Source organism: Myxocyprinus asiaticus, chromosome 10, assembly GCF_019703515.2.
Source record: "Myxocyprinus asiaticus isolate MX2 ecotype Aquarium Trade chromosome 10, UBuf_Myxa_2, whole genome shotgun sequence".
NCBI lineage: Eukaryota > Metazoa > Chordata > Actinopteri > Cypriniformes > Catostomidae > Myxocyprinus > Myxocyprinus asiaticus.
The window spans coordinates 39,252,637-39,265,406 of record NC_059353.1 but is presented as its reverse complement, the minus strand read 5'-3'; the positions used below and the strand labels follow the sequence as shown (position 1 = coordinate 39,265,406).

The window sequence follows — 12,770 nt, the reverse complement described above, 5'->3', positions numbered from 1 at the left end:
CAGTGAATATAACTTAATACAGGTGTCTGGATATGCACTTTTAAAAGTTGACGCACTCATCGAATATAAAGCCCAGAGTACAAACGTCCCACTGAGTCTTAAAGCACACCACTCTTTACTTTTCCTCTGGTCTTCTCTTTGCAGATTATCTTAACCCTGTTGAGGAGAATCCCTTCGTTGCCCATCGCAGAAATGGCGAGTTCCACACTATAGAACGAGGTTACCAAAGCGCCTCCAATGGCCAGCCCAAAGTGGAGGATGAGTATGTCAATGATCCACTTTACCTCAACACCTTCCATAACTCTGGGGATAAGAGTCACGATCTCCTGAGGAAGAACGGAGATCCTGTGGCTCACACGGCAGCAGTAGCAGCCAATACTGGACCTTCCAACAGCCAGAATCTCACCCAAACCATGCAACAAGCAGCACCCAGTGCCCACATCACAGCACAGCCTCTATACCATGGCCAACAAAGCATCTCCACCCTCTTAGGCCATACCCTTCACTCCGCCCAACCCGGACACACCCTCCACCCAATCCACACCCTCCATCCGGCTCACTCTGGGACCATCATGGCTGACAAAAAGCCCAAAAAGACATTTGACAATCCTGAGTACTGGCAGCACAGTCTTCCCCCCAAGGCCACTCTCCAAAACCCTGAATATCTGCAGGACTGCAGCACACGCTTCTTCTACCGGCAGAACGGTCGGATCCGACCGGCGGTGGCTGAGAACCAGGAGTACCTGTCAGAGTACGAGCTAAAACCAGGCACTGTTTTGCCACCGCCTCCCTACCGCCAGAGGAACACTGTTGTGTAGCAACAGATAACAATGGAAGCAAGAGACAAAGAGGAACAGAGAGAGAGAGAGAGAGAGAGAGAGACCGTCTCAGTCATACTATGTTTTCACCCTGGCTCTCACACCAACATCCCGGTCTCCTCTCCTCGATGAACTAGATTAACACCTCCAACGACCTGGAACTGATCCACTCGAGTGAGCTTCTCCTCCAGAGTCACTGGTCACAGATGACCACATCTGTCAAAACTGTTACCTGCTTGTCTCTTCTCACTCTGAGCACCATTAAAACCCCTTACATCACCCCAACCCTTTGGAAAGCTCTAAAGTGATACTCTTCCCATCATATGGTAGATGTTACACTTGCCTCATTGTAAGGAAGTGCTGACTTCGAATAAGCATTGATTTGGTACACACAAGAGGTAACTGTGTTTAGGAATAAGCCCAGTGCCATGCTGTGTGGACATTCAGACCTGAAAACACAAACGCAACATGGGTTAATCCATAACAAGCAGCAAAGAAGAGTCTTTCTTTTGTGCAATTACAGCAATTTTGACTATTTATCATGTGTTTATCTTTTTTGGGGATTTTGATTTGAAGCAATCTGTTGTAAATTATGATTTTGGCTGTTCTTGCTGTTATTGTTACATGAAATATAGTTTTTTTTAGCAGTCTACACCTGAGTAAAGTGGAAAATGCATATATGTTGTATGCAGTGCTGTCATCTGGAAACTGGTCATTTTGTCCCAGGCCCTTTGACAAGGCGGCCCACTAAGGTCATCTGTGGTATAGCCTACACATTGACCTGCTGGAATGCTACAGTAAAAATCAAGACCAATATTCCCATATGGCATATCCACAAAAGACAACACATTGTGTGATGTTTGGTTCAAAACATCTCCATAATTCATCTGGTCTGTATGCACATGTAACAAACAAGGCATTTTTATTTTTCATTGTAATTATTTTGAGCCATTCCCTACTCATTTTGTGATATGAACTCTTAAGTAAGACTGGTATTATTCCCCACTTGCTTATACACTGGTAACAGTCCTTCTAAATGGTGAAGTAAAACAACGTTTAAAGGCAACTGGATGAATAGAAGCACTCCATGCTGAGAAATGCTACCGGTAATTCTCAGTGAGTCTGTTTGTACTTATATAGAAACCAGGTCTTACTGCAGCCTGCTACAAAATCAATACCTTCATAAAAACAGATCTGCAACAGTGTACTGTAATATCGTTTTTATTGTCGATATAGCCAGCATTGATCTGTGCGCTCACAGAGTTGTCACCTTCTGTAATATTTTAATGTTTTGTGTGGAAGAAAAACCCAGACTGAGAAACTGCATCTACCTTGAACTTTAGAAGCTGAAATCAATACTAGCGACCAAGATCATCAATGTAGATGGACATACAGTACATATGGCAAATGGTTATTTACACAATTACAGAAGCCAAGGATTGCACGGAAAACTCAACAGCACATGATGCCTGGCTTCAGTTTTGAAATATGGCCGGAAAACTGTTATTAACTGTATAAACTTTAATAAGAAGAAAGTCAATGTATATCCAACAAGTCTGTGAGATGCACAAAACTTACAGTGGCATGAAGTGATCAAGATGGCAACTATTTCTAGCTGTGTTCATTGAAACTGTGACAGTGGGGACATATGAAATAGAGAAGACAGGAATACCATCATGCCATGAGGGACAAATGAGAAAGTAAGAATGGAATGTTTGCCCCCAGGCCAGAGATGAGACTTGCTCAAATCTGTCATCTCCATTTGAACTGTCTCCCATAATGACTTTCTACAAGAAGTATGGAAGAGTTCCAAAATACTCATGAAAGTTACTACAAGTATATGAGTTTAGGAAGATAATGTAACTTGTTAGAGGTTTGAAAGCTTGTTGTCCTCCTTAAATGTTGGAAAACAACTTTGCAACATCTTCAAACCATGCCATCCCAGTTTCTAAGGCCAGATTTGTTTATAGTTTTGAACACTGCCAGGCACTATGCTTTTCTCATAAGAGGAAAAATAATGGGATGTTGGTGTTTAGGAGATGTGAGATGGTTTTCATAGCACTTAACAGCTTGGCACAGCCGCATGAGTTTGTTTAAACATCAACAGCACTGACTGAATACTCATTCATTATAATCATAGCTCACATGACTTTAGCAAACACCACCCACCCACATGCATTCATTTTGCTGCATTATTTTTTTTATTTAATTTATTTGCTTTTTTAATATGAAGGTTTACGGTTACATGGAGCACTTTAATTAATAGAGATATTATCAATGGGGGTATTGCTGATCCCGCATAATAATAGATACTTTAACAAATTAGACAAATTACATTTTTGGCTCTGAAAATTTAATCAGGGAATTTTAGTGATGTGCAGTGATTTTGCCAAGCACAGATGTTTACTAATTATAGTATTTATCTCAAGCTTTACACCTGTCTGAAAAATAATTCAAATTAGGGCAGCATTTAAGACAAAGAAATGCAAATTTTCTACAAATTCCTCAATAATAAATTAATATAAGGTATATATTTAAATATGACTATTCTTAGACGCACATTTAACAATAGTATAAGACATATTAACAGATAAAACTGATACTTGAAATTTTTTTTTTTTTTTTTTTTTTTTTTTGCTGTTACAGGTATGAAGTAAAGTGAGTAGAACTAAGGCCAGATGATATTTCTATTCATGTTTATATTTGTGACATACTCAAATGATTAAATGCTTAGATACAAAGGTTTTTTGGCTAATATTACGAAAACCCCAAAGAACGATCTGTATTATCAATGAAAATAGGTTTGCCTACTGTTGGAAGAGTGTTAATTTACCACATGAGGGATGGATACTGGAATACCAACATTTCCTTAAAAGGCAAGATCATTACCATTGTGCTTAAGCTACTGTAAGTGTCACTCGTTTTGCAGTGAGGCCTGTCTGAATCTATATATGTAGCAAAACTGCTGTGAATACAGGGTGGGTAAAGATTTACTAAATCAAGCTGCAAAACGAGGAACCACTTGACCAAAACACAGAGGGAGAAGGATCCCTGACATGTGAGGAAGACTCTTACGTATGCGAATGCTTTTACCGTTGCTATGGGAGACTTGGCTCATTCAGTGCTGTCTTTCGGGGAACATTTAGTCTCTCTAGGAAAACTGCAAGATGAGGTATGATTGGAGCTCAAACGATTTGTCTCACTGCACATTGTTCATTGTTGTAACTCACTTTTAGAATCTTTCAGAATCTAGAAAAAACACCTTGAAAATGTACTTGTATGTGTAAATGTACATGATTTATAATGGGCTTGGAAATGCAGTATGTTCTTTTATGTGAATGGGGAATTAAGATATTGGTGTAGGCATCACTTTTTATGTATACTTTTTTTTTACATTATATTAATTGACTCCTCTATCTTTTTAAAAATCATGCTGTTATTTATCAGCTAATTGTAACACATGGGGTAAACAGTTGCACAACTTTTACATGTGGTATTTCAGCACTAAAACCTGCATCATATTCACTAACCACCAACAATCCAACTAAACTAGCCATAAAATTTGTCACTGTCATTCTTTACACTGCAAACATGTCTCCTTACTACTATATGTAAATTAAACATATTAATTGCACCTTATTCACAAAACTCCACACTATTTGCTTGATGCAAAGAACCAACCTATAAAATCGGGAATTGCGTTGTGCAAATTGCATTCAGCACAGATTTTCTAAACCTGGCCTTATAGAATCACGTTACTATATCGACATGTTTGCTAAATTATATTTTCGTGGCTCGTTGTACGTATCATGGCAGTTTCCTGGTGGAATAAACAGAGGCGCTACAACAATGACTTTTATTCCCTTCGCACAAATCACGAATAAATGTTAAATGATCAATTCACATTTTTCACCCTGTTCCACACACAATGCTGTCTTATGACAAATAACACTTTTACTATGTCTTGAAAGGTAATACATCTTAACATTTGCATTACATAACCAACTACATTTACAAGCTTGTTCGAATGTGATCAAATTGCGCGATAGCTCAACTGATAAAGCGTTACACTAGCGATTGCGATGCAAAGGACTGGAGTATGAGTCCTGAAGGGCATGCAAGTAAATGTGTGAGTAAACCTATCGGTTAGGTTTAAGATTTAGAGTAGAGTACTGTTTTGTTGATTTAAAAATTGATGGAGCATTAAACTTAAAAGCCTCATCTTTTTGGGAGAACATTTGACTCACTTTTAGTGCCACACAGTGGACATTTCACCTCGAATCGGCGGTCATGAACATTTTGTAAAAATGTTGCCAAATGTTGTCGTTTTCATTCAGGCTGGATTTTGTGGCCGTGTTTGCAATGTTACCTGATTTATGTAAATCCTTTATTGAATCGAGCTCTAAAACAATGCAGACAGAATAATGCAAACTGTGACCCAGTGATCATATATTTTACAGTATTGAGAGGCAATAAATTAACATATTACAGCTCATATAAACACCTTTTTTCAGTTTCAGTTATCACATTACTGTTAGGGTGCTTATGGTTTGTTAGGGCACTTATTGCTTTAATACCCAAGACAAGATTAATTTGCATAGGTGTTTGGCAGCACCGTGGAAACAAGCACAGGGTTTGCTTTTTGGGCCTTCATTTGTTATGCCCCTTTATAGTATTTTTTAGTTTTCATTTTATTGTCTTTGAAATGCTCACTGGAACTTATTTTGCATATGTCCATACAGTCGGAAAGTATCAGTAGACTAAGCACAGTTAAAAAGTCATTTTATATCATAAGGACAAATAAATGGAAGAAATCCTCTTCCTGCAACACTGACATTTGGAATGGTTGTTCCTCATGATTTTACTACTGTATGTCAGTGAGAAAATTTGAATAGTATTTTTATAGACCGTTAAATTGTCCAGATGTATTTGTAAATAGCTGGGAAACTCTTTTTGAGTTTTGGGACTGACCTTTTTTTTTTTCTTTCTTTTTTGGTTTTGTTCATCTATATTGTGTGTGTGACCACTTATTTCTTATTTGATGGCTGTATATATCTGTAATTTTAACAGCACATATTTGATTTGTAGATCCTGCAGGTTTTGTGTGTTTTTCGTGACTGTATGTAGCCCAGCTTGATGCATTTTGTGTTCTTTAACCTCTGCCCGTGCTCAAGAGGTAGAAGATGTTTTCTTTCCATCAGGTATAGCCTCTCTACCCCTTCCCCACACCATCCCACATCCTCAATTTGCTCTTTTTGTACAGAATTCAATGTGGGGAATCTGCAGCTGTGTGACAATAGCATTTGAATCGCCCAGGACCTCTCCTGATTTTAGTTCTGGTCATATCGGCAGTGTCTAGATCAGGGCTACTCAACTTCGGAAAGGTCAGGGGCCGCAAAGCTGGATCTCTGTACCCTCGAGGGCTACACTCTTAATTTATATATATATATATATATATATTTTTTTTTTTTTTTTTTTTTTTTTTTTTTTTTTTTTACAGTACTGTGCAAAAGTTTTAGGCACTTGTGAAAAATGTTGCATAGTGAGGATGTCTTCAAAAATAATAACATAAATAGTTTTCATTTATCACTTAATGTCATACAAAGTACAGTAAACATAAAAAAGCTAAATCAATATTCAGTGTGACCACCTTTGCCTTTAAAACAGCACTAATTCTCCTAGGTACACCTGGACACAGTTTTTCTTGGTTGTTGGCATATAGGATGTTGGAGAATTTGCCACAGTTCTTCTATTTGTTTAGGCTGTCTCAATTGCTTCTGTCTCTTTATGTAATCTCAGACAGACACGATCTTCAGTGGGGGGTTTTGTGGGGGCCATGACATCTGTTGTAGGGCTCCCTGTTCTATTCTAATCTTTTCTATTTGCAAAAGTAATGTTTGGGAGTCTAACATTTATATTTCCTATTTCCTATTTCCACACTAAAGCTGAAGATATAAATATCCATCTCAAGACAAATGCTTTTGTGAAACATCTTGTGTGCCTAAGACTTTTGCACAGTACTGTATATATATATATATATATATATATATATACATACATATATATATACATATATATATACATATATATATATATATATACACACACACGCACTTTCACACACACACGTGTGTGTGTGTGTGTGTGTGTGTGTGTGTGTGTGTGTGTGTGTGTGTGTGTGTGTGTGTGTTAATTAACGGGATAGTTCACCTAAAAATTAAATTTCTTTCATCATTTACTCATCTTCATGCCATTCCAGATGTATATAACTTACTTTCTTCTACTGCAGACAAATTGATTTTTCAATTAAACAAGCGCCACATGTGACTTACAGATGTGAAAATTGAAATTTAAGTAAAAAAAAAAAATAAAATAAAAATTTAAAAAAAGACTTAAAAATGGATCTGTTTATCACCCACACCTATCATATAACTTCTAAAGACATATATTTAACCACTGGAGTCTTATGGATTATTTTTATGCTGTCTTTATGTGCTTTTTGATGCTTCAAAGTTCTGACCACCATTCACTTGATTTGTGTGGACCAACAGAGCTGAGATACTCTTCTAAAAGTCTTTATTTGTGCTCTGCAGAAGAAAGAAAGTCATACTCATCTGGGATGGCATGAGGGTGAGGAAATGATGAGAGAACTTTTACTATCCCTTTTAGTAATTCTTTTAAAAATAAGGGGTGTCACAGTTCGATTTTCTTAAATAGAACAGTTCTGTTGTCACTGTGATTGTCAACTAACAAACACCATGAGTGTTCAACATCACATACATCAAAGATTTGTTCAAAAACAAGAGCGATATATTCATTATTTGCACCAAAAGTCCTTCAGTCATAAAGATTTGTTTAACCCCCTTTTGCGCCGAAGTAGATCACTAAAACGCATTTGCGTGAAGGCGTCTCAACGTCGTCACTGCAGTTATTCCTGTAAATACTGTTGTCATGATGAGTACAAACTGTATATCTGATGATCTGTTCAAGAATTTGAACAGGTTCGCGGCCGTGTTGTGACTCAAGTGAGATTTCGAGTGCGCGTTTCATTGACAGACTGTGCATGAACGCGCGCGGAGACCGACCGCCGCTCTTATAACATCAGCAATGCTCTGATTGTATTTATTTTATTTATTTTTTGTAACATCCTCTTGCAGTCGACATACCTCTCTAACGTGATTCAGCAATGTAGAGAACTAGCGTAAATCATGAAAATGAACACATCACTATTCATACAGATTTGATAGGCTGCTGATAAATATATTTCTGATGATGATAACATTTTGCGGGCCGCAAAAGATCGCTTGAGGGCCGCTAGCCCGCGGGGCGCATGTTGAGTAGCGCTGGTCTAGATCTTTCTCAGTATAAACTTCATGTTCATACTACTATTACCCATCTCCTTTTACCAACCACACTTTTAAAGGTATAGTTCACCCAATTAAAATTATGTAACTCTCAGAGCTCAGGCTGGTGAAAAATTACTGCAAAAGACACAGTCCCTATACTCAACCTCCACCAAGGCTATGGTGTTCCTCTAGGAGATTCATAAGTCAGTGTGTATTATTCATGCTGTCAAGTGGACTAATTGCCTGGAGAGTTCATTTGGCTGTGTTGTTATTTAGTGACGGCTCATCAAAACTATAGTCAAGTCTTGTCATTTTTGATGCAGGCGTACAGAGAAAGTTGAGGAGTCATTGGTTGAGAGACCCATCTTCCCAATCAGCCACTGGCAGCTCTGGCCACAGTAACCCTCTGCACCATAGCTTTCTCATTCCCCAAAGCTAAAACATTTAAATACTGTTTCACAGTTTTGTTACCTGAATCTATATTTTTAATTTAATATAAATAAATACAACACCTGATATGTGAGTCTCTGTGTATTTTTTTCTTCAGAAAATGCATTCCACATACGTTATACATGACATTAAGATAGCTCCAAGATTTTTGCTCTTTGAATGTCAAAATCTGACTCCTTTTTACAGCATTTTGAATATATTGATGGATAGCGAGTCTCTCAAGTCCACAGGAGAGTCTCAAAAAAGCAATGATTGTGAATTTCACTCTCTCAAAATCAGATATAATGGTTGCAAATGCTTTCAGGTTTTTGAAATCACATACTACAACCTTTTTCAGGAGCCTCAATATTACATCCAAATGTCACCGTGAACTGTTAGAAGTTCCAGACCACGTGCTCTAAAAAATCAAAGCTTAATTTGATCAGAAGTTGTATATCTGTCTCTGAATTAGACCATCATTTGATGAAGATTCTTGCAATCCTACTATCCAAATTGCATTGTAACCTTGTCCGAAATTAAGAGCATCCCTGAAAATCACAATACAAGAAGATAAAGCATGATTATTTATGGCAGGTGCTTGTATATGATAGATTCTGCTCTTTTCCCTGCTATAACATATTACGGCATTGTCACTGGAAATCCAATATTGTATGTCGGTGTGATCAGTATTGTGTTTTCAAATCACTTTTCTTAAGCACATAACTGAGTGTGATAGATGCAATCCATCATTGTCCCAGCCTCCCCCTTTCCTTTATGACATTCCGTATAGATTTTCCCTTGAAGAGAAATTATCAGAATCTGTAGATCTTAATATGACTTGATTTCTCTAGCTGTGATGATTGACTGCCACTATGTTTTTGTAACCATTTAGTGCTTTCTTACCGCTTTCTTGCCATTTTTACCATTTGGAGGTAAACATCAGATCTGTAAACAGCACCTGTAAAATGCAATATTCAGTCCGCCCATGGAATCCTATGTGCATCGATAAATTGCATATTTCTGCGCTATTCTATGCCATTTGTAGTGTAAGTGGTGTGAGTAGTATGTGCACACTGAAAATCCAATGTAAAGATATGTACTACAAGTAACCGGATAAAGTTCTTCAAAATAATGGAGTATGAAATGTTGGACGCTTCATGGACTCAGCTGTTGCGACTTGCCCTATATAGCGGAAGGGGCAGGGTTACCTTGCTGTGATGCTTGCTTGACAAAACAACTGTAATCAATGCTTTACCATCACTCCACGCTGTGTGAATATGTACATTATTTGAGATATATGTGTTGGACTGAGGTTGGCTAACGAGCTAAAGCTAGCGCCAACACATTGTATGCACTTAAAATGTCACTTCCATCAACTGTAAAATTGCGAGTGCTTCAGTGTAGTAAAAAATACAATGACATTCTTGCAAATTGTGTGCCTAAAACTTAATGGCAACAGTTTGGGCTGGATCCTTTTCTGTTCAAGCATGACAATAAACCTGTGCACATAGCGAGTCCATAAAAACATGATTTACTAAGTCTGGTGTGTCATTTGTAACGTATTACGTTAGATTACTCAAGGTCAGTAATGTATTCTAAATACTTTGGATTACTTCTTCAGCACTGGTAGATTTTTTCACTTGTTTTGACTATAAAAACTCTGCCAGTACAGTAAGACAAAATACACATGTTAAAAATACATTCTCTGAAAAACCTAAGTATCTTATGCAGTGTTGTTTCTAGAACAAGATCAATCAAATTGATCTTGTTTTAAGGATTTTTAAATATTTTTACAGGAAAACAACACAAAAATTATTATCAAGAATACGATTTCTGCCCTAATATCAAAGGTCTTACTAGAAAAAAAGAAATTATGATCCAACGTGAATTTTCTTGATAAAAAAATATGATCGTGCCTGGTAACACGTGCATATAAAATGGCTAGAAATAGCATTTTAACTTAGCATAAAGCTGACAATTTACACAAGGCTTATTTCTATTTCTTCTGCTCCAAACTTACTTCAAACGTACTTCTCTGTCTGCTTGTATGAATGTAACATCATAAGAAAGTTTTTCACCGCTGTTCAAATGCACTTTGGATCAAATCATTTATATGTATAAATGTTTTCCATCTGAAAGGACTAAATATTAAATGAAACAAATGACAATAAAATGCAAAGTAATCTCTTCAGTAATCAAAATACTTTTTGAATGTAACTGTATTCTAATTACCAATGATTTAAATTGTAACTGTAGTGGAATACAGTTACCTATATTTTGTATTTTAAATACTTAACACCGTTACATGTATTCCATTACTCCCCAACCCTGGGTGTGGATCATCTTGACTGGCCCCACAAAGCCTAGACCTAAACCCCACTGAACATCTTTGTGATTAATTGGAATGCTGACTAAAGTGCCTGACCTCACTGATGCTCTTGAGTCTGTATGGGAGCAAATCCCCACAGCCATGTTCCAACATCTAATGGAAAGCTTTTCCAGAAGAGTGGAAGCTGTTATTACAGCAAACCGAGGAATATATGCATTTGTTTTCAAAATGAAATGTTTAACAAGCAATTAGGCTATGGGTGTGGTGTTCTGGTGTCCACATACTTTTGGCCATACTGTGTAGCTTTCACAACATTCATTGATGTATTATCATGATTAATACTACTTAAAGCTTCAGGTGATATTGTAAGATTTTCAATCAGGCACTGGATCCAAAACAACGTCGCTCTCAGGGAAGACTGATCTCACAGTGAAATCAGAAAACAGTAGATTGACTTTTTTTAAGTTAAAATGGCTAAATATGGTCTGTGCTCACCCAAGTTCTAAACGCTGCCCTCAATATCCAAAGCAGTAAGTGTTGTTGGGCATATGGGCACGTGTGAGTTCCATTTTCTGGGTGAATTGTCCACAGAGGGGTGCCAAAAGTAAGTTGTTTTCAGCTGTACAGGATATAATACAGTGAAGAGGAATGTATAATTTATAAACTGAATGACCCAACGCAACCAACCCAACCCCCAAACCTAAACCTAACCATCAGTGGAGTAAAAATGTGATTTTAGAGGTAAAAATGCAACCTCCAAATCGCATTCGTCACTAATTATGCCAGTGGGATTACTTCCTGGTTTCAATGTAGGATACAAACCCGGGTATCCCATGCTGACACAACGCACTTCTGGTCATACCACAAGGGGAGGTAAACATGCTTCAGCCGATGCAAAAAATGTCTGATGGGAGATGCCGCTTGTCAGTAAGTCGGCATAATGTACCCAATCCTTGGATACTGGAACTCTCGGAAGCAACATGCCGGCTTTCAGTGTGATCATCCGAGGACAGGATTCCATGGGGGCACTAAATATTGCACAACACCAGCAAACCAACTTCTGCAATTGCTGCCTAAAAGGAATAGTTCACTCAACAACAACAAAAAAAACCATTATTTACTCACCCTAATGCCATTAATTGCATTGATTATACCATGAGATAATATGCTTAGGCAAAACGCAAACCTTTATTGTGGCAAAAAAATAAAAAATAAATGATAGACAAGATGATTTTTTTTTTATTTTTTTTTTTATTTTTTTGTGCAATAAGAAGTTCAATTTGTATTAATAATTATTATAATAATTCTTCTGCAAAGCAGTATGGTACAATATCTTATTAGGAACTGTTTGCAGTTACCAAGCAATGTAGCAGCTTGCCGCATTAATATGGAATGTGCAGTCACAGGTGTGCGATTACAATCATTTATATCATCGCTTACAATGGCTTTGAACACTGCTCATCCTATGAGGTTATTTTTTTCATATTAACATACAAATGGAAAGAGATTCACAATTAAAAAGTTGGTTCACAAATAAATTTAATCAGATCCACAAATAAATGTAAAGAGTTTCACAAATATGAAATGAATTCACAAATAAAAAGAATGAGATTTATAAATATATGTAAGGAGTTTCACAAACATTTATTTGTGGATCACTTCCTGTGCAATTGCTGATCACTATCTAGCGTCAAGATGTGCACACAAATCTACAAATAGGTGGACTCCACCCATCGTCTACTCAAGCCGGTCAGATAACGCCCACATTACTCGGACCAATCGTAGCACGTTCTGTCTTCAATCAATCATGCTTTGTTTTACTAACAGGGCAGGGCCAGAGTCACAGTG

General features: G+C 37.3%; 1 protein-coding gene across 1 annotated transcript in view; it reads left to right on the top strand.

The window, feature by feature from the left end:
- erbb4b (erb-b2 receptor tyrosine kinase 4b) overlaps positions 1-6,235 on the top strand; it is a 583,317-nt gene extending 577,082 nt beyond the window's left edge. Inside the window, exon 27 of the mRNA XM_051707947.1 lies at positions 145-6,235. Within this exon, the coding sequence (XP_051563907.1) occupies positions 145-818 (674 nt within the window). The 3' untranslated portion in view covers positions 819-6,235. The remainder of the gene's footprint in view (positions 1-144) is intronic.
- Positions 6,236-12,770: the final 6,535 nt, after the last annotated feature.